At 41.3% G+C, this 23,334-nt stretch overlaps 1 protein-coding gene across 2 annotated transcripts in view; it reads left to right on the top strand.

Moving 5' to 3' along the window:
• Positions 1-23,334, top strand: part of LOC117745312 (mannosyl-oligosaccharide 1,2-alpha-mannosidase IA) — a 166,546-nt gene that overhangs the window by 138,713 nt on the left and 4,499 nt on the right. The window contains exons 5-10 of one of the 2 annotated variants that reach the window (XM_034553549.1): positions 6,968-7,062; positions 13,699-13,822; positions 13,938-14,031; positions 15,622-15,737; positions 17,859-18,078; positions 22,183-22,355. In XM_034553549.1, coding sequence (XP_034409440.1) covers positions 6,968-7,062; positions 13,699-13,822; positions 13,938-14,031; positions 15,622-15,737; positions 17,859-18,078; positions 22,183-22,355 — 822 coding nt within the window. Of the gene's footprint in view, positions 1-6,967; positions 7,063-13,695; positions 13,823-13,937; positions 14,032-15,621; positions 15,738-17,858; positions 18,079-22,182; positions 22,356-23,334 lie in introns of both variants that reach the window. The other variant, XM_034553548.1, reaches the window with a different exon arrangement.

Genomic DNA, 23,334 nt, shown 5'->3' with positions numbered 1-23,334 from the left:
AGTGGAGAAACCCACTGGGAAACATTCCTAGGTCTGCCACTTCTGTTTACCAGTAAATCCTCTCAATCCTCGCCTCAGGGAACCAAACAAACCCGAAAAAATGCCCCCTATGCGCTCCTCCGTGTGTGTGTGTGGGGGGGGGGGGGGTACCCAAATTCAAATCCGTTATTCAGGAAGGCCATCCTAACACACATATACTGTAATGGAAACAGATATTTCTTCTGCCCAAAATGAACTAGTATTATTATTCGTGGGGGAAACGCCCTGATCGCCATGTCTGTGTCAGCAGTGGGTTCCACGTAAAAGTACTGTTACTCTGCAACACTGCACACCTTGGCTTGGGTGTATCAAACACCATTTAAACGATATAGTCCACGGGGTCTATGAATACACTCAAAAACACACAAGCACCAGCAAGCTGGTTGTTAAGTGTTGATTGCAGGCGGTGTTCAATTCAATTCAGTTTATTTTGTATAGCCCAATATCACAAATTACAAATTTGCCTCAGAGGGCTTTACAATCTGTACACATACAACATCCCTGACCTTTGACCTCACATCGAATCAGGAAAAAACTCCCCAAAAATAACCTCTGACAGGGAAAAATGGGAAGAAACCTTCAGGAGAGCAACAGAGGAGGATCCCTCTCCCCGGATGGACAGAAGCAATAGATGTCATGTGGACAGAATGAACAGCATTTACAAAGTTACATAAACACATTACATGAATATGACAATGTATGAATGGAACTCCAATCCATGAAACAGAAGGAGGTAGAGAGGAGGGGGGGCGGGGCGCATCAGCAGGGCCAACGCGGGAGGCCGGCTCACCAGGCATCAGACACCTCCAGGTCCAATGGACCCTATGAGACGTGAAGTCACAACGACTCCGGGGAGGAAGCAGAGTTAATAAGGTGCAATGGTGAGATGTAAATTCATCCATAAGGAGAGAGAGAAGATGAGATAGGTGCTCAGTGTATCCTAAAACATCCCCAGCAGCCTATAAGCCTATAGCAGCATATCAAGGGGCTGGACCAGGGCAAACCTGATTCAGCCCTAACTATAAGCACTATCAAACAGGAAAGTCTTAAGTCTATTCTTAAATGAGGTGACTGTGTCTGCCTCCCGGACTGAAAGTGGAAGCTGGTTCCATAAAAGAGGAGCTTGATAACTGAAGGCTCTGGTTCCCATCCTACTTTTTAGGACTCTAGGAACCACAAGTAGCCCCGCATTTAGTGAGCGCAGCTCTCTAGTCGGGCAACATGGTACTACAAGCTCCTTAAGATATGATGGTGCATCACCAATCAAGGCTTTGTAGGTGAGGAGAATTTTAAATGTGATTCTTGATTTTACAGGGAGCCAGTGCAGAGCAGCTAATACAGGAGTAATGTGATCTCTTTTCTTAGTTTTTGTGAGTACACGAGCTGCAGCATTCTGGATCAACTGGAGGGATTTAAGAGACTTATTAGAGCAGCCTGATAATAAGGAGTTGCAGTAATCTAGTCTGGAAGTAACAAACATGTGAACCAGCTTTTCTGCATCTTTTTGAGACAAGATGTGCCTGATTTTTGAAATGTTACGTCGATGAAAAAATGCAATCCTTGAGATTTGCTTAACATGGGAGTTAAAGGACAAGTCTCGGTCAAAGATAACGCCGAGATTCTTTAAAAGTGGTGTTGGATGACAGGGAAATGCCATCTACAGAAACCACATCACCAGATAATTGATCTCTGAGGTGTTCAGGGCCCAGTAAAATAACTTCAGTTTTGTATGAGTTTAACATCAGGAAGTTGCAGATCATCCATGTTTTATGTCTTTAAGACATTCTTGAATTTTAGCGAGCTGGTTGGTCTCCTCTGGTTTGATCGATAGATATAATTGAGTATCGTCTGCATAGCAATGAAAGTTTATGGAGTGTTTCCTGATAATATTGCCCAAAGGAAGCATATATAAGGTAAATAAAATTGGTCCAAGCACAGAACCTTGTGGAACTCCATGATTAACATTGGTGGTCATTGAGGCTTCATCGTTTACAAATACAAATTGAGATCGATCTGATAAATAGGATTTAAACCAACTTAGTGCGGTACCTGAAATGCCAATCAACTGATCCAATCTCTGTAATAGGATGTCATGATCAATGGTGTCGAACGCAGCACTAAGGTCTAATAATACCAGTACGGAGATGGGTCCTTTATCTGATGCAATTAGGAGGTCATTTGTAATTTTCACCAGTGCTGTCTCTGTGCTGTGGTGTTTTCTGAATCCTGACTGAAACTCCTCAAATAAACTATTCTGATGTAGGAAGTCGCACAACTGATTTGCGACTACTTTGTCAAGGATCTTAGAGAGGAAGGGAAGGTTAGAGATCGGTCTGTAGTTATCCAACACCTCTGGATTAAGAGTGGGCTTTTTCAGGAGAGGTTTAATTACAGCTACTTTGAAGGAATGTGGTACATGGCCTGTTAGCAAAGACACATTAACAATATCCAGCAAAGAGGTGCCAATTAAAGGCAACACGTCTTTAAGCAGCCTCGTTGGGATGGGGTCCAAGAGACAGGTAGACGGTTTAGAAGTAGAAACCGTTGAGGACAATTGGTCTAGGTTAATGGGAGAAAAGCTATCCAAATATACACCAGGGCATACAGCCATTTCCAAGGCCACTCCTCTTGATGACAGATCAGCAGTAGTTGAGGGCAAGAGATCATCAATCTTGCCTCTAATAGTTCAAATCTTTTCATTGAAGAAGTTCATGAAGTCATTACTACTGAGGTCTATAGGAATACACGGCTCCACAGAGCTGTGACTCTCTGTCAGCCTGGCTACAGTGCTAAAGAGAACCCTGGGGTTGTTCTTATTTTTCTCTATTACTGATGAGTAATAGGCTGCTCTGGCATTACGGAGAGCCTTTTTATATGTTTTAAGGCTGTCTCGCCAAACTAAGCGTGATTCTTCCAGATTGGTGGAACGCCATATGCTTTCGAGCTTTCGTGAAGTTTGCTTTAGGTCGCGGGTCTGAGGGTTCTACCAGGGAGCAAACCTCCTTTGCCTCACTGTCTTTTTCTTCAGTGGGGCTATCGAGTCTAGTGTCATTCTCAGTGAGCCTGTAGCACTATCGACAATGATCAATCTGGGACGGACTTAAGTTAGCACAGGAGTCCTCCGTCACATTGAGACGTGGTATTGAATCAAATGCAGAAGGAATCGCTTCTTTAAATTTAGCTACAGCACTGTCAGTTAGACATCTGGTGTAGAAGCTTTTGACTAACGGTGTATACTCCGGGAGTATGAACTCAAAAGTTATGAGGTAATGGTCTGACAGAAGAGAGTTCTGTGGGAAGACCTCCAAATGCTCAATGTCAATGCCATATGTAAGAACAAGGTTGAGGGTGTGGCCAAAGCAGTGAGTGGGTTTCTGTACTCTGACAGAAGCCAATCAAGTCAAATAATGAGATAAATGCAGTACTAAGGCAATCATTATCAATATCCACATTGATATTAAAATCTCCTACAATAATAACCTTATCAGTTTTAAGGACTAAACTTGATAAACACTCTGAAAATTCAGATATAAATTCTGAATATGGACCTGGTGGCCGGTACAGTATAACAAATAGGATTGGCTGTAATGTTTTCCAGGTTGGATGTGAAAGACTAAGAACAAGGCTTTCAAATGAGTTGCAGTTTAGTTTAGGTTTAGGATTCATTAATAGGCTTGAGTCAAAGATGGCTGCTACTCCACCTCCTCGGCCGGTGCCTCGAGGAATGTGAGTATTAATATGACTTGGAGGAGTTGATTCATTTAGGCTGACATATTCTTCATGGCTCAGCCAGGTTTCAGTAAGACACAATAAATCAATGTGATTGTCTGATATTAAATCATTTACTAATACAGCTTTAGATGACAGAGATCTAATATTTAGGAGTCCACATTTAATTCTCTTGTTTTGTTGCACTTTTGAAATAGTGATGTTAACCTGTATGAGGTTATTTTGTATGACTCCTCTTCTGGTTGCTTTATATTTAATTAATTTAAGTGGCCGTGGGACAGACACAGTCTCTATAGAGTTAAGGTTAAGGGTGGGTAACTGCTCGAATGGAAGTGCAGAGAAGAGTGGAAGACTACAACTCTGCTTCTGCTTCCTGATTTGAACTCTGGGTTATGGATTAAGTCCGCTAATCAACTTGGCCATGTTTGCAGAAATGAGACGCGTTCCATCCCAAGTGGGATGAATGCCGTCTCGACTCATCAGATCAGGCTTTCCCCAGAAAGTCTGCCAGTTATCTATGTAGCCCACATTGTTTGCTGGGCACCACCTGGACAACCAGCGGTTGAATGACGACATGCGGCTATACATGTCATCATTGATCAGATTGGGGAGAGGGCCAGAGAAAACTACGGTGTCCGACATTGTCTTGGCATAAGTACACATCGATTCCACATTAATTTTAGTGACCTCCGACCGCCGCAGTCGGGAGTCATTACCGCCGGCGTGTATTATAATCTTACTGTAACTACGCTCATCTTTAGCCAGCAGTTTTAAACAAGATTCAATGTCGCCCGCTCTGGCCCCCGGGATGCATATGACTTTGGTCCCTGGCTTCCCTATCTTCACGTTTCTGACTATGGAGCTACCTATAACCAGAGTGGGTTTCTCAGCGGGTGTGTCGCTGAGTGGGGAAAACTGGTTCGAAACGTGAAGAGGTTTGTGGTGCTCAGTGGGCTTCTGGTTAGACTTAAAACCCCTTCGAACAGTCACCCAGCCATCCGGCTTCTCGGGGGCTGCCGGGGGACAGCTAACAGAGGCTAATGCTAAAGGCTCCGCACCGGCTATGGGGGGAGGCGGGCTAACTAGCGTAACTGTCTGAGCTTCGATGGTGCGGAGCCGTGCATCTAACCCACTTAGAACTGCCTCCAACCAGCAAATGAACTACACTTGTTGCATGTACCGTTATCATTAAGGGAGGCAGAGGAATAGCTATACATTAGACACTCTGAGCAAGAGGGAGGGGAGGGGGAGAAGAAAACATTGCGAGCTGCTAAGCTGGCAACCGGAAGTGATGCAATACGCTTACCGGAAGAAGTGTTATCACCTTCAGGATGTCTCAGCATACATATTAAAACCAGTATACAGACACGCTTCTTAATGTTCCTCAGATAGGCATAAATACTGCATTTATTGAGGACTAGTGCTCTCGTGGGTATTTACGGTGGCTGGATGGTGTATGTGGGGTTGACACAAAATAAACTACAGTGGCTGTGTTCATGATAATGAAGGAACATCTCACCCAGTGCAAAGATGTGGCTCACTGGTGTGTTTTTAATATGTTTTTGGACAACAATGGAGGCCTGTGGCACAGAATAGGATTCATATCTATCAGGCTTTGGCTGCACAGGCAAGACTTAAGTAATATTTATTGATTCCTTGTTGTTTTATGTTTGGAGACAAATATTGGACACATTTCAAATGAATATAATGCACTATTTAGTAAATGGAATGATTTAAGAATCAGCCCAACAAACCTGAGTCCATTAGCTCGGTTAAACACGGTGTCTTATTTAGTCTGGTAGAGACTGCTTTAAGGGAACAGCCTGAACGCAATGGAAGAGCTTGTTCAATGCGCTTCTTTATTTGTCAGGTAGTTGTTGTTATTCAACCTGTAACAGAAAACATCTTACCAAAGCATCTGTGAGAATATCTTATTCACCAGTTGGCATGAAACTCCGGCCCTTTTGCAAACTGCACTTTCAACATCCCGTGTTGTTTGTTCATTCATTCAATCATCCAATTTATTTACTTTGCAACTGTTTCACAACCCTTGGTCTTCAAGGTGAGAGTGTGTGATGCAGTGTTTTTGTAAAAGCTGTGAAAATCCAACAGTGCTCACTCTCGAATCTAATAACATGTGTGAGCGTGTCATGCAAAGGCTCATGGGTAGGTTTAAAGAGGACACTGCTTGATACTGGCTGTGAAATAGACATGTATAAGCACAGGAGCGAGAGACTTCCGAATAGTCTACGTACTCTTGAAAGGTTTTTGAAATGTCTACAAATACTAGATGTGAGTTAAGGTATGAAGGTAGAAAAAGAGGATATTTAGAAATTATTTTCCCAATCTGCAGCAAAGGACACATTACTATGATTAAATAAACGGCAAATGTACAGTATTACTTTGCTTCTGGAAAAGAAAGTCATTATTTTTTCCTTTTTTTTTAAGGTACTCAAAGGTACTTTACATGGTAAACACATGTAAAGTGCAATAGTGAATGGCAGTGGGTTCTACCAATCTGATTTGTTTTCTCTTCTCTTCCTCAGTATTTCTGCTGAACTCACTAACTCCCCTTCTGGCTGCCCTTTGTCCTGACTCTGTTTCCCCTCCGGACAACATGTCTGTCTCTTCTCAATCACTTCCTCCGATCTCTCTCTCTCGTCTCAAAGGCTTTCTCATCTCTTGGATGAATCTCCCTCTTTCCTCTCGCCTCTGCTCTGCTACCTTTGTCTCCTCAGACGTCTCTTTCTTTGTCAGGGTTTCAATATATTTCTCAACTGTCTTCAATTTATTTTATTTTTTCTTCTTCTTTCAAACATTGGTCCCACCGGCTAATGGAGACTGATAACGCAGCTCATAAGCTGATACATTAACTTTGCCTGAGCCTTGGCCCAGTGGAAATGGAGATGGGGAGGAAGAGCGGTTTTAAATGGACTGTTGTAGATTGCATCGATGAGATTGCTTTTAATCCTGCTGGAGTTCTGTTGTAGCAGGCCTTATGTTTCACATAATTAGCTTTGGACAGGAAATGTGTGCAGGCCTGTGACTGTGTGGTTGTTTTAAACGTTGCTCAGAGGACGAGAGTTTTTCTCTTTGTAATATATATATATGTAGACGTATATATGTGTAAGTCTGCCCATGTCGAATGTGTGTTGTATGTATATTTACCAGGTTGCCTTCTTCTGTATTTTCTTTCCAGATGTACAAAAGTAAAGTGATGGAACTGGGAGAGAAGCTGCTGCCTGCCTTCAACACGCCAACCGGAATCCCTCGAGGAGTCATTAACCTGGGGAGGTGAGTCTCGGCACCAGCCTTCACCTCCAAAAGTCCTCCATCCTGATAAAAGACGATATCAAGTTATCACTTTGGCTGGCATTAATCAGTTCATTGATCCTAGCAGCCAGAGCCAGGGCTCCATTCAAGAGATGTGAGCCGAGTTTGGAGTGAGAGATGTAAACAACTACGAAATAGGCCAATAGTGTATTCAACCTCCCTCTGAATCCTCAGTTAAGTTACATACAACAACACTGAATTTCATGCCTCGGGGCATCATGATGCATAAAAGTAAACGTTCCTATTCTAAAAGAAGAAAGCTGATTTCTGTCATTTCATAACAAAATTCAGCTCCACGTGAATTTTCAGAAATTACACGAAAATTGCGTGTTGCTAAATAGAGATGAAATTAATATTAATAATATTTGGATAAGAATTAATCTGTGTTATACATTGGAGAATCATGAATAATATTTGCTTGCCTTGTTAATTTGTAATCTGTTCCGAACCATTACCTTTCTCATCTAAAAATCTTTACTGACACGGTCGTGTTAATGCCGCGGTCACGCAACACGACATCAAGCTATTTTCACATTTCCTATTTTCAGATCATGAATCTCTGTGTTTGGATTTTGGTTTGCATCTCTTAAGCAAGAGTGGCAATGTGCCTCTCGCTTTTTGATTTAACAATTTTAGAGTGAGACAGAAAAATGTGATGCTGATAACAGCACTGTGTCAGTGTCAGTGACAGTCAAATTATCCTCGCTAGCCGACATACTGACTTTACCTCTGTTTCATGCATTTACCTCTGTTTCATGCATTTGCCTGCGTTTCATGCATTTAGCTGCGTTTCATGCATTTGCCTGCGTTTCATGCATTTGTCTGCATTTCATGCATTTACCTCAGTTTCATGCATTTGCCTGCGTTTCATGCATGTACCTCAGTTTCATGCATTTACCTGCGTTTCATGCATTTACCTCTGTTTCATGCATTTACCTCCGTTTCATGCATTTACCTCTGTTTCATGCATTACCTGCGTTTCATGCATTTACCTCCGTTTGTTTCATGCATTTACCTCTGTTTCATGCATTTACCTCCGTTTCATGCATTACCTGCGTTTCATGCATTACCTGCGTTTCATGCATTTACCTCCGTTTCATGCATTACCTGCGTTTCATGCATTTACCTCCGTTTCATGCATTTACCTGCGTTTCATGCCTTTGCCTCGGTTTCATGCATTTACCTGCGTTTCATGCATTTGCCTCCGTTTCATGCATTTACCTCCGTTTCATGCATTTACCTCCGTTTGTTTCATGCATTTACCTGCGTTTCATGCCTTTGCCTCGGTTTCATGCATTTACCTGCGTTTCATGCCTTTGCCTCGGTTTCATGCATTTACCTGCGTTTCATGCATTTGCCTCCGTTTCATGCATTTACCTGCGTTTCATGCATTACCTGCGTTTCATGCATTTACCTCTGTTTCATGCATTTACCTCCGTTTCATGCATTTACCTCCGTTTCATGCATTTACCTGCGTTTCATGCATTTGCCTGCGTTTCATGCATTTACCTCTGTTTCATGCATTTGCCTGCGTTTCATGCATTTAGCTACGTTTAATGCATTTAGCTACGTTTCATGCATTTGCCTGCGTTTCATGCATTTACCTGCGTTTCATGCATTTGCCTGCGTTTCATGCATTTACCTCCGTTTCATGCATTTACCTGTGTTTCATGCATTTACCTCCGTTTCATGCATTTACCTGCGTTTCATGCATTTGCCTCCGTTTCATGCATTTACCTCCGTTTCATGCATTTACCTGCGTTTCATGCATTTGCCTGCGTTTCATGCATTTACCTCTGTTTCATGCATTTGCCTGCGTTTCATGCATTTAGCTACGTTTCATGCATTTAGCTACGTTTCATGCATTTGCCTGCGTTTCATGCATTTACCTGCGTTTCATGCATTTGCCTGCGTTTCATGCATTTACCTCCGTTTCATGCATTTACCTGCGTTTCATGCATTTACCTCTGTTTCATGCATTTACCTCTGTTTCATGCATTTACCTCTGTTTCATGCCTCGGTTTCATGCATTTACCTGCGTTTCATGCATTTACCTGCGTTTCATGCATTTACCTCTGTTTCATGCCTTTGCCTCGGTTTCATGCATTTACCTGCGTTTCATGCATTTACCTGCGTTTCATGCATTTGCCTCCGTTTCATGCATTTACCTCCGTTTAATGCATTTACCTGCGTTTCATGCATTTACCTCTGTTTCATGCATTTACCTCTGTTTCATGCCTTTGCCTCGGTTTCATGCATTTACCTGCGTTTCATGCATTTACCTGCGTTTCATGCATTTACCTCTGTTTCATGCATTTACCTCTGTTTCATGCCTTTGCCTCGGTTTCATGCATTTACCTCTGTTTCATGCATTTACCTCTGTTTCATGCATTTACCTCTGTTTCATGCCTTTGCCTCCGTTTCATGCATTTGCCTCCGTTTCATGCATTTACCTGCGTTTCATGCATTTACCTCTGTTTCATGCATTTACCTGCGTTTCATGCATTTACCTCTGTTTCATGCCTTTGCCTCGGTTTCATGCATTTACCTGCGTTTCATGCATTTACCTGCGTTTCATGCATTTGCCTCCGTTTCATGCATTTACCTCCGTTTAATGCATTTACCTGCGTTTCATGCATTTACCTCTGTTTCATGCATTTACCTCTGTTTCATGCCTTTGCCTCGGTTTCATGCATTTACCTGCGTTTCATGCATTTACCTGCGTTTCATGCATTTACCTCTGTTTCATGCATTTACCTCTGTTTCATGCCTTTGCCTCGGTTTCATGCATTTACCTCTGTTTCATGCATTTACCTCTGTTTCATGCATTTACCTCTGTTTCATGCCTTTGCCTCCGTTTCATGCATTTGCCTCGGTTTCATGCATTTACCTGCGTTTCATGCATTTACCTGCGTTTCATGCATTTACCTCTGTTTCATGCCTTTGCCTCGGTTTCATGCATTTACCTGCGTTTCATGCATTTACCTGCGTTTCATGCATTTACCTCTGTTTCATGCCTTTGCCTCGGTTTCATGCATTTACCTGCGTTTCATGCATTTACCTGCGTTTCATGCATTTGCCTCCGTTTCATGCATTTACCTCCGTTTAATGCATTTACCTGCGTTTCATGCATTTACCTCTGCTTCAGTTTGATGAAGTGTCCTGTGAGTGGATCGAAAATATTACAATTATTCAATCTTTTTTTTCTTACTCCAGTCTATCCTCTCACTGCTCAATCTTATAAAATACTTCCTGGCACCTCCGTCATCCACCTGCTACCACTTGCCAGCCAAGCTGGACAGCTGCTGGTGGATTTAATTAGCTTTTTCTACAGTTAATTCCTGCTACATCACCAACATGGGCCTGTACTGCAGATGGGCCGGAGGCACCAGGCTACCCATACTGCAGTCATGTGGGGTGCATGGAGCAACGTGTTGTGCAGACACACAAACAAGCGTATTCACACACACACACACACACACACACACACACACACACACACACACACACACACACACGTGTGTCACTTGAGAAGAGCATATGCAATGTGTAACACAACACAAGCAGGCAGTCTGCACACAGGGGAGTTCAGTTCTGCTGCACAGCCTGTGCTTTTGACTCCGTATGGGGAGTATTTTCTTACACAAGTGAAGGACTCCTGTGCATTACTTGGTGCTATGAGTCTTTTCCTGCATGTGTTATTGTGATTTGTAAAACATCTGCAGGTGTCAATTACGTCTGTGCTGGTACAATACATCAGATGGGCAAAAGATTCAGATCTCACCACACACCAGATTGAAAAGATTGTCTAAGTTCCACATATTGCTAAAAAGCTCTTTATGATGCTGAAGATGGTCCTGATGGCACTTAAAACCTTCATATTGAAGAAATCACAGTTGTATTGATACATTTTTGTGTTCCTCATCATCAACAAACATTTGAATTATTTTAGCTCCTCTGTTAAGATACACACAAATGCCAATTTTCCCAACATAATATGCATGACATGCGTTATACATTTTTGCATTTCTTTCCTTCTTTTCTACACCTCATTATTTTTCTGATAGCTTTGGAAGAGTGTGAGCGTATGTTTGTTAAAAAGGGTGAAAAGATTAATGAGTGCTCCCATCTCCTCCACCTTTCCAAACACACACACACACACACCACCCGCTGCCTCGCACCTCCCCTTTAATTCTCAGATTGATTCTTCTTAAAGGACGAATCCGCCATGACTTGAGCCAGAGCTACTAATGATGTATCCCCCAAACTTTTAATGGATGCATTCATCAGAGTGGCAAACTCTTTCACTCACACACCACCCACCTTTTTATCTCCCTCCATCGTATTCCCTTCTTACAAATTCAGTTCAATTCATTACTGGATGTCTCCAGCATCTATTAGAGGATATGTAAAGTCATTCTACTGGTACATTCTGCCTCAAGTAATCACAGACTTGCATTAGCACACCGTCTCAGAGACCACACATTAACTGAGAATTATATTTGCAGAATGATATTACCCACATGGACTTGAGGAAATAAAACTGAATAGTCTCATGTGTTTCTGACCTTGATGTTCATAGTTTCTGGGTAACTTTTTAAGCTGTCTTTACACAGTAAAATCACAGCATTTGGGTACATTTTAAGTTGAGGTTAATGCAGGCGGCAACCTCTGGGTCTGAAAAGTGAAGCCAAAACCAAAGTCCCTGAAACTTGTATTCTTTCTAATGGCCATTAGGGGGCGACTCCTCTGGTTGCAAAAGAAGTTTGATTGTATAGAAGTCACGACTCTACGTTTCAAGTCTTCTCCAATAAAGCATGATGTTCATTTAGTTAATTATGGTCCCTTATCCTCTTCGTGCCTGTTTGACAAATCAGTGTTATCAGTGAAGTGTAGAGATGCCATCAGGGTCTGAAAACGGTTGCGTGACATACATTGTATTAATCATTTAATCAATTATATTCAATTGAACAATATAAAATATATTAGCTAAATATCATTGAATCAGCTAAATTAACTGAGCAGATCAGGTTTTTTTATTTTTTTTAAGGTTAAATTCCCGATGTGACGTATGTGTCACAACGATATTTATCTGATTTGTTTTATACCAGTTTGTTCAAGAAATGTGTTCACAAAAGGTTCAATATAATAAAGGACATGTTATGTAAGCATTAGAATTCTGACATTTTTTAATTTAGCTTCTTCTGTCAGATGTGTCACAACCTGGGGCTGCCATCTTGGAAATGTTTTTCTGGGAACTCAAAATCACATGACCTTGTCACATGACCCACAAAGATATTCCGTATGTGTCACTTAGGGACTTAATGAGTTAAAATCAAGGATAAAGCTGTATAAGGAACTTTCCAGAACATTTAAAGGATGCGTGACACCTGTGTCACCGTGGGTCCTTATGGGAGACAAATAGACCATTACACAGTATGCTTTAAGGCATGGCTACCTTGTGATTGACAGGTTGCTACTATCACATCATACACAGAAAAGAACCAAATATTCACATTTAAGAAGCTGGAACTCAATTGTTCAGGATTCATTTTTATGTCCAATGCTAATGGTTTATTCGACTAATTGTTTCAGCATTGGTGTTGCACACTGTTGAAAAAGAGTAGGTTTAGGAGGATGATACATGGTCCAACTCGGAAAAACACAAATGACAACAGCTGAGTGTTCAAATGGATCGATACACTTTGGAAGGGATGCATTATACACGTCTGGATACATGCAGTAGATTAGATTATTGATTTCCATCTGAAAAAGGGGTTAAAGAAATCAGACCTGTCTGTTATGATACATTAAGCAAAGACAGAAGAAGAGAGGCACTCTGAATGGGCGACTTTCTGTAACATTGTTCAATGTAATAGCAAGAGAAAATCACTTCTAAAAGTACAAGTAACACTGTTGCTGACACAGGAGGATCACGTGAAGTGTCTCACTTGAACATCACACGTAGGAGGATGAAATCCAGAAGATTGTGCTGCATTTAGATGAATCATTTAGATCTACAGTACAGACTGCATTCATGCACCTTTGGTGCTTATATTTTACGTTTTATTTTATTTTTGGAAATATCATTACATACCAGTTTTTTTTGCATATTCTATTCATTTCAATTCAGATTTAAACTACGACTTTTCTTGCCCTAGATTTTCAACTGTACATACTGTCAACATATTTTACATACATTTTAATGAGTGAACATGGTTTCTGTCAAGAAGTAACTCATGCCTACTCAGTGGTAAAGAAAACTAATATGGTCGTGATGAATCTGTTGAAATCAGGAACTCACTACTTTAAGTCTGACAAACAAGCTTGTTATGTAGCCTCAGGTTCCTCTTTCTCCCACCTTTAGAGAAAATGAACACCCTTCTGCTTCTTGTGTGTTTGACGGCATGAACACACACACACACAGTGTCAGCTGCAGCTACAGTGTGAAGAGACACTGATAACACCTGTTAACTGGGGATTTATTCTTCTAAATAAACTGCACATATGCACTAATCTTACGAAAGTGTCGGTCCTTGCAGACACCGGTGTGTAACAGCCATGAGACTTAGTCTACTTGTTTGGTTATTGTTGCAGTGGCACCAGTTGGAGTTGGGGCTGGGCCTCAGCTGGGAGCAGCATCCTGGCTGAGTTCGGGACTCTTCATCTCGAATTTGTCCATCTGTCGGAGCTCTCCAGGAATCCCATCTACACAGAGAAGGTTTGATTTATACCGTTCATTACCCGTTTTATTTTGCAGGACTATTCGACTGAAGTATGGCCATGGATTGGGAGTGTAGTATTCTGATAGTCATTGTACCCTGGTGTCTGTGCAGGTGATGAACATCAGAAAACTACTGAACAAGATTGAAAAACCCCACGGCCTGTACCCCAACTTCCTCAGTCCAGTCAGCGGCAACTGGGTCCAACGTAAGTATTGTGTTAGCTGTGTATGGGAGCTTCGTTCTGGAGATTATCGTAGGATTATGGGTACATTTGGGTTGTAGAGTTTAATTTGCAATGAAGGACAAGGTCAATGTCTTTCTTGCATTATTAGAATAAATATAAAAAAGGTTGGCATGACCTTTGTGAAAAATCATTCTCTGAGCTGCCCAGGGAAGGTCATTCTTGTTAGTAAGTATTACAATAATTATGTTTTCCAAATGTGTGATTAAAGTAAACGACTTTGAGTTCATTAAATGTCATTTCCCATTTCTGACTCTTTCATTTGGCTTTCACACCACTGACGGACCTTGAGTCACCTCACGTGTCAAAGCTCTTATAGCTGCTCATCTATGTCACCCACCCATCTGTCTATTTCCTTTCATTTTTAATATCAGGCTCATAGCAAAGGCTATATACTCCCATTGCTCTGGGTTATTAAAATTATAATGAATTCAATTACTTCAGGAAATTGGATCTTTCCGATCTACCTAAAAGGAGTTTTTTTTTTTTAAATAATGCGATAAGACGACTCTGGGATTGAAACAGTGGGAATCTGGATGATTGCAGAGGCTAATTGTTGTGGGGGAGTTTGTATAGAAGCAAAACTGTATATATTTATTGCAACAAAAGGGGGGGGAATAAATCTTGGCTTCACAGCTCACACTCTTCTGTCTATGTCAAGGACAAACACAGCAGCACTGTGCTAACCTTGTGGGGGAGTCAGCAAACCTGTGTGTGCATTCAAAGAGAACGAGTGGATGGATGAAGACTTGCAGTGTGCACGCCTCCAATGCAATATCATATTCATCTTTATGAGTTTTAACGTGGACTTACAGTTACCACTCAAAAGCTTAAAGTGTTTTACATAATTAGAAATGTTCTACCACCAGTGAAAGGAGAGCATGTGGGTTCATGTAACTTGATCATGCATGCCACGGATTAACCATAAAAGCCCTAAATTAATGAGAAATTATCAAAACTGCAGTTTAATTTGGATATTTTAACACTGAACTGTGGATGAAATAATAGTTTTTTCTGTAGGGTTTGCAAAGTTAAATGTAAGACTTGTTGGAACCCTTTTAATACCACATAGGGAGCAATGTAATACCTGTTTCCTCATCATACTGGCCAGTGTGAAAGTATTATGGAAAACCATAACGATATGGCCGAGAATTATTTGATATTTGATCATATTTATTGAGTGCTTCCCAGCAATATACACTCATTTATAATGGGATAATTCATTAAATGATTGCAATCTGGATAAGTGCCATTAAATGGATGGATGTATTAACCAATGAAAATGAGTTATTCATTAATTTTGTTTTTTGCTCACAATCAACACATGCCCATTATGAGGCCATTAACTTCCAAGTGTCTGTAGCTAGCAGTAGTGATGGTGTTTGCTACAGGTCTGACAGTGCTGACTGAAAGGACTGAACAGCCCGATGTAACCACAAATTTAATGCTTTTTAAGTGTTTTTCAAGAGCTGCAGATAACCTGAACACAGACCTGTATGTGACCCTTATGAATATTTTCATACATATCCGTTTCCGACCTATTCCCGTTCTTAGATCACGTTTCCATCGGAGGCCTCGGGGATAGTTTCTACGAGTATCTGATCAAATCATATCTGATGTCAGACAAGACGGACGAGGACGCAAAGAAAATGTACTACGGCGCGCTGGAGGTATGGAGGTTTGAATCACACATTTCACGCTTAGGCATGGCTCCATTAGATGAAATGATAAGTTAGTCATCTGCATGAGCCTGCAATCAAACAAAGTGCTTGACACCTCCACACAAACTGCTGAAATGTTGCTTAATGTGTTAGGGGATAGTTGGAAGTCTGAGTTCATTCATCTGGGAAAGTGGATGTATTTCTTCATTTAGGCATAGTAATATAGTCAGTTACTGAAATATTCCTCATGGCTTTATTCAGACTTGAATAAAAAGAGCTGCAACGTTCAGGTAGATGTGTGTTCTTTGTCCTCACGAAGGCATCATTAAAGAGGGATTTTTAACAAGCATTTTGCAGTTGAAGCCATAATTACTGACCATGGTGAGCGTGACTGCTGGAAGCTTGATCGATGAGGGCCGCCCCTTTTCTCACAGAGTGAATCCCCTAATAAAATGTCTCAGCAATGATATAATTATTAGAGAGGGTTAGTGAAAAAAGACAGACTTTGAATCACCCTTTGGGCATTTTAAATCTTGTGCTGGCGTGGTCTTTGTATTAATATGACGGCATACAAATCTGACTTGTACGGTGTTGTTAGTTTTACAATCCATTAACAGTGCTCTCAGGACTTTTAAGCAAAAGTGATTATCACATTTACATACCGATGTGCATGTCTGAAAGTGTCTAGACTGCACTTAAAGAAATAATGACAAGATAGTGCAAAGCAAAGTGTCCTCTTGTCACCTTTTTTATGCCTATATGTTGAGATGATTCTCTCTCCTATTGACACTCAGTGGATCCTATTCAGAAGCGGACGTGGGGCTGTAATGGATGCTTTTATTCAAAGCACCATACCGTGATTATATACAGCGGGAGTACTCGTGACAGATGTGACTCATGTATTTATGATGTAAAATTGTAGCACTGCCTGCAGAAAGAAACACTGCACAGTAGACTTTACACATGCATAAAAAAAACACCAAAATCCACCTGTTTCCATCCTTAATGGAGATAATGTCAGAGTACGTTCCATGCGGCTACAATTACTGTATCACAGACAAAAACTTAAAATTGCCATTGAGATTTCCTCAGTTCTCCTCGGAGGGTCAAGCCAGAGGCATAACTGCTAATCACAGACTGCCCTTCTCTCCTGGGACGTGGTATTTAAATGGCCAGGGACCCCCGTGCTATCAGATTAAGTTATACACTGTGTTAATACAGAGCTCTAAGGTGAAGGCAGAGCACAACTCATTATCTTTGGCATTCAAATAAAAGTGGAATACTAATTAAAACAGTGTCGAATGAGAGAACATTTTCCAATTAGACGATGCCATGATTACTGCAAACAACAGCTAATTAGCAGTAAATTATCAGCCATCAAGAATATTTTTTTTTCTGAGAACATGATATTTATAAGCTTTCATGTGTGTTTTGTCCTCAGCCGGTTTCATATTTATCAACCCTCATTTAGCATGAAAGGTTTCTCTCATACAGCTGTGGTACAGCTAAGGATACAAACTAAATACTACAGTACTGATTGTAATTTACAATAAAAATGTCCCGCTCCACAAACCAAATGCTCTTCACATATACATCTAAAAGAGGATGTCTTAATGTCCTGATCATAAAAGAGCTGTTCCAAAATCAGATGAATGATTGGACCTCAGATTAGAGAGGAAATGTACACTTCTAATGACCAGCACTTTGTGGGTTGTTGCTGCTGAATTACACAATCCTGTATTCAAATGCAAAAATGAGCACGGAATAGAGAACTGGATGAGAGAAGAAAAGAAAAAAAATTCTGAAATTATCTCGTGAGATTCTTCTTTTTTTAATTCTGTTTTATGAAACATAAAGTGCGGGTGGGAAACAAGGCTGCAAAAAGGCAGGAATTAAATGACATTTTTTTATCATTTATAAAATAATCTGTACTGGACCTCTTCAACTAGCTTTTGTGTTCATAGCGTCATTGCAGCCGTTATTGTTATTGGTTGGGTTCATTTGGCACAAGCTACCACCGCATCATCAACAAAACTACTACGAATCATAGTAATCATATTCAGTAAAATACACATACTGTAACCTTAAGTTAAAGCTGGTTTAAATACTCCTGACCTTGTGTCGCTGCAGGCGATTGAAGCCAATCTGGTGCAAAAGTCCCCCGGGGGTCTCACCTACATGGCCGAGTGGAGGGGAGGGATCCTGGACCACAAGATGGGCCACCTGGCCTGCTTCTCCGGGGGCATGATCGGCATCGGGGCCGACGACGGCGCGCCGGAGAAGAGGCAACACTTCCTGGACCTGGCTGCTGAGATCACACACACATGCCACGAGAGCTACACTCGCTCAGGTGAGTGGAAATGTCAGGAATGCTGAAGAGGGGCACTTCTGGCTCTGAGAGGCTGGACTTTAGTTCAGGTCAGGAGCAGAAGGGCAGCAGTTACTGCTCATTTAGTTTTAGATATAAATGTCCTATGTCAAATTGAACGTGCTTAGGTTTCAGGATTTAGTACTTTTTTGCTGTACCATTTAGTTTTAAGTATTAGAAATGGAACCAAAATAAAATGAAGACCTGAATCCAGCCGTACCCGGCTTATTTCTTCTTCAAAGACGAGGTCATATGCTTGCTTCGCATTATAGCATCTAAAAATAATGCATTTTCCACCTTGTTGGTTTGTGGATCAACTCTGTGTATTGACTTGCATAACATGACACACATCACCATGGATGATTGGCTGAGTCAGATAGACAGAGATCATTTTCTTATTAAATTAATTAATTTGAAAACGATCCAACCCGAGCCCAACGTTTTATGAAAAAAACATTCTGAACCCGATAAGACACGGGACCTGTTCAGGTTCAGGCCAGGTTGCTGAACTCCAATGAGAGGTTAGTAAATTAATGTTTCATTATTTGTTTCGTCACATAAGCACATTATATTGTTTCTTTCTTAAAACGTAATGCTTCGCATCATACGAAATTTGAACTCATGAGTAATTTCTTCTTGGTGTTCATATACTCTTTGCATCCAATTCATAAGAAATGAGCTTATGCTCGATCACGGTTCACTTTATCTGTCTCTCTTAAGCGAGGTTATGGTGGCATTCAGAGAGCGATATTGTAAATTAAAAAGGCCTCAGGCGTTTCAATTTTTCCCTGACTCCAAATGAGAATCACCCTCGGTGGCTTCACCTCAACAGAGAGACAACAGGCTCAATAATGGGCTGCGATAAAGAAAGTCCTCGGTTATTCTCCACAGCTGTAGGCATGGAGGTATCTCTAAGTGTGTTAGATACTGATAATCACATTTTATTATAATTCAGCAGGCAGAATGAAAAGAATAGAGACAAGGAGAGAAAATGGAGATAAAGTATTGAAGAGTAATTCAAACTGAGTCCACAGGCACATTGACAATGCAATAGAAAATGAAAAAGGAGAGTCATGTGCCAGCAACAAGCCTGACTTCATTTTTTTGGAAAGGCTGTTGTTTGATCTCTTCTCCTCCCCGGCATCTGTCTTGGCCCTGACAATAATCTCCTTTGCTAATTCCAAGCTTCTTTTTTCACCCCCCTGCACTGTTGGGTGGGCTGTAAGGATTCATCCTCAAGTGTTCACTCGCCTTCGCTTCTCCAGGAGGACAACCTGACTCATCACATAACAGGTTCCTTGATACACTCTGAATACTTTTGATGTGCAGACCCAAAAGGCTTCTCTTTCATAGTCATCCAGCCGGGTTCTCTTCACTCATTAAAAGGGACTGGATGGTGCTCAGCAGCTCTTGGATTAGCTGTATGCAGCAAAGAGAGAGAGAGAGAAGCCAGATTTGCTATTGCATGTGCTTTGTCTTAAATAGTGATACCTTGAAGACTCTCCTCCTGCTGCTGCTCTGGATATCTGCATCGTTGTCCTATGTTATTGGTTTCAGAGAAAAGGTGGTAATATAATTGTAAGGCTTAGCTTCGTGCTTTTCTACTGTGAGTACATTTGAATGACTGAACGGCATGAATCACTCAGAGCCATCATCTCTTATTCTAACTGATGTTCAAAAATAGGAACAGATGTATCTATTTGATCTGTAATCATTAATGATCAGCTGGGAATTAATAGAACTCAGCAGACTGGATTTTGCCTGAGGAAATGTACTCATGTACAAAGAGCTGGTGGGTTAGGAAACTGGTTGGTAAAAAGATGCAGCGATACATCATACATACAACGTACTGGCATACCAACATGTATTTTGTCGTAAAAGGTTGATATTCAGTTCCCGAAATGGGTCGAGAAAACTTCTAAAAATGTGTTTCACAGGCGTATTATTCCTACAATGAACTTGTGGAACAATCGATTGTGTTGCCTGCGCTGTGAGTTACCTCTGATCCTGATGTTGAATTAGCATTAGCATTCCAATTACAAGCATCAACAGCACAGATAATTACTACAGGCTGTCAGGAGGCAGGAAGTGGGATTAGGAATCAGATGTAATGAAAAGTGTTTCAGTCGGAGAGGAGAGGCCCTGACCTGTGGAGGGACAGGTGTGGCACAGTTGTTGTTGTTGTTGTTGTTGTTGTTGTGTTGGCCAAGTTGGTGCAGTGGAGGTGTACATTTTGCTACATTTAATCAAGACAATAGTTAAAGGTACCATGTGGAGCAGCAATAATAACTCCTCTGACAACAGCCCAATACAGAATATGTACGGTGGCTGACTAAGAAAAGTATCGATGCATTGACAAAGGCAGAGTAGAAACGTTAGGCCCGTAAACGGACGTAAACAATTCTGGGGTGAAAAACTGAGAGGACGAGAGACGCAGCTCATGTAGGTGATAGCGACCGGACATAGATTGGTCATATCTAGTTCTTCAAATTTAAACTAAACAGATTGCATGTGTACAATGTAACAAAAACATGGACCTTGGTTCCGACTTCCAGGTGGACCTCAAAGAGACACACAATGTGTTTGGGCCTGTTTAACGCACTGCAGCTGGTGATACATTCTGGATTGAACCTGTGTGTGCATCAGGTTATCGTTGCAGCTGGGCCGCTTATTAGGCTCAACTGACGAGAGGTCAATGCCACGGTGCCGTGATAGTAGCAGATGTGGTCGTATCAGAGTAGTTTTATGATTATGAGTACATGAGTACAGTGTTTCGTGGTATCGGTATTGGAGCGTCCCTAATAGAACCTGTCAACAATAGATGTCACAAAGGGCTTCACAATAAAAGATGAGTTAAAAACAGATTAAAGAAAAATAATACAAATGTAATCATAACAGCAAATAAAAACACCTTTTTACAAATGTACGTATAACTCATGGTAAATAAAGCTGTGTGTCTTAAATAGGCTTGTTTTAAATCGAGGTTTATGTCTTTATGTGGATGAGGTGAATAAAGACACCAGGAACAGTTTGAGAATTCACACCATGAAACGCTGTCGGCTCCATAGAGTAATCATGCTAATGCTACTTCTGTCTACTCTGTATTTACATCACATATTGTACAGATGTCCGTCCTGGAAGAGGGATCCCTGCTCTGTTGCTCCTCCTAATGTTCTTTTTCCTATCTGAATGGAGGGTCAAAGCACATTGTAAAGCCCTATGAGACATATTTGTGATTTTCAATTGTCTAAACGAAATGTTTCCTGCTTACTGAGTTTTTTCAGCCACCAACTGGTGTTTGCTTGTTTTCCCTAATTTCCTCCAAATCTACCACAATATACAGTAATATGTTTACAGTTAAGACTGTGGGTTCATGTAGAACAGTAACTGTTTCATGTTTTTCCAATTCTTCTTGTTCCTCTTGTCCAATTCCACCAGTTGACCAGGTGGCCCTGCTGCCTCTCCCACTGACCTCTTATTCAGGATGACTGTGTGGTCCAATCAGATGCAGACACGGGCAAACCCTCAGAGAACCTGCTTGCTCCAACACGGACCAATTTGCCACGCCGCTACACAGCACTTGGCTAAAATCCCAAATGATAAGCTAGAGAAAGAAAAAAATATCTCAGCAAATCAATAAGCAGAAAGAAAATGTAATTCTCGCCATAATCTACCTTTCCACTTCAAACATGTTTCTGAGACGTTGCTATGCCGATGCTCCTGTCCTGACCATGGCAAGAATAGATTCCTTTGTGCGGTATCATGAATAGAATATATTTGCCATGCAGTGTTGAATTGTGATATAAATATAAAGGAAGAATGGAAAAGAGAAGAGTAAGAAGGAAGGAAGACAGAGAGAATCCAACAGACCGTCTGGAAAGCTGGAGAGGTCCTATTTGTTTAACCTTGAGCCTTTTTTGTGAAACTAACAATAATTGAATGGTCTTTGTGCACTGGGATGTTTTGTTCTCCTGCAAAAAAGAAAGAAAAACATTGAGTGTGCTCGAATTTTTTGCAGATTAACGATCTGCGGGAAAAGTTCCCCTAAATAAAATAGTTCTGTTTATTTTTCGTTGCATCCGTCAGCCACCAAGCTCGGACCTGAGGCGTTCAGATTTGACGGCGGAGGAGAAGCAACCGCAACCAGGCTGAGCGACCGATATTACATCCTACGACCGGAGGTCATCGAGAGCTACATGTATATGTGGAGACTGACCCACGACCCCAAGTACAGAGAGTGGGGTTGGGAAGCTGTTGAGGTGAGATTCACCATACTTTTCCAAAATGACATTTTCGGAAATGTTATATACAGGACTCTCTCAGAAAATTAGAATATTGTGATAAAGTTCTTTATTTTCTGTAATGCAATTAAAAAAACAAAAATGTCATGCATTCTGGATTCATTACAAATCAACTGAAATATTGCAAGCCTTTTATTCTTTTAATATTGCTGATTATGGCTTACAGCTTAAGAAAACTCAAATATCTCTAAATATTAGAATATCATGAAAAAGTATACTAGTAGGGTATTCAACTAATCACTTGAATCGTCTAATTTACTCGAAACACCTGCAAGGGTTTCCTGAGCCTTGAAAAACACTCAGCTTGGTTCAGTAAACAAAATCACAAGTATGGGGAAGACTGCTGATCTGACTGCTGTCCAGAGGACCATCATTGACACCCTCCATCAGGAGGGTAAGACACAAAAAGACATTTCTCAAAGAGCAAGCTTGTGCAGTGTCAAAGCACATCCACAAAAAGTCTGTTGGAAGGGGGAAATGTGGCAGGAAACGCTGCACAACCAAGAGGGATGACCGCAGCCTTAACAGCATTGTGAAGAAGAGTCACTTCCAGAATTTGGGGGAGCTTCAAAGACAGTGGACTGAAGCTGGAGTCCAGGTATCAAAAGCCACTGTTCACAGACGTGTCCGGGAAATGGGCTACAATAGCCGTATTCCCACGGTCAAGCCACTTCTGAACTCAAGACAACGGAAGAAGCGTCTGACTTGGGCTATGGAAAAGAAGCACCGGACAGTTGCAGAGTGGTCCAAAGTCCTCTTTTCAGACGAAAGCAAGTGTTGTATTTCATTTGGAAGTCAAGGCGCCAGAGTCTGGAGAAAGGCTGGAGAGGAGCAACATCCAAGTTGCTTGAAATCCAGTGTGAAGTTCCCACAGTCAGTGATGGTTTGGGGAGCCATGTCAGCTGCTGGTGTTGGTCCACTGTGTTTCATCAAGTCC

Source organism: Cyclopterus lumpus, chromosome 16 (genome assembly GCF_009769545.1).
Source record: "Cyclopterus lumpus isolate fCycLum1 chromosome 16, fCycLum1.pri, whole genome shotgun sequence".
Lineage (NCBI taxonomy): Eukaryota > Metazoa > Chordata > Actinopteri > Perciformes > Cyclopteridae > Cyclopterus > Cyclopterus lumpus.
Note: the sequence above shows the minus strand (reverse complement) of the source record. Positions and strands in the feature narration are given on the sequence as shown.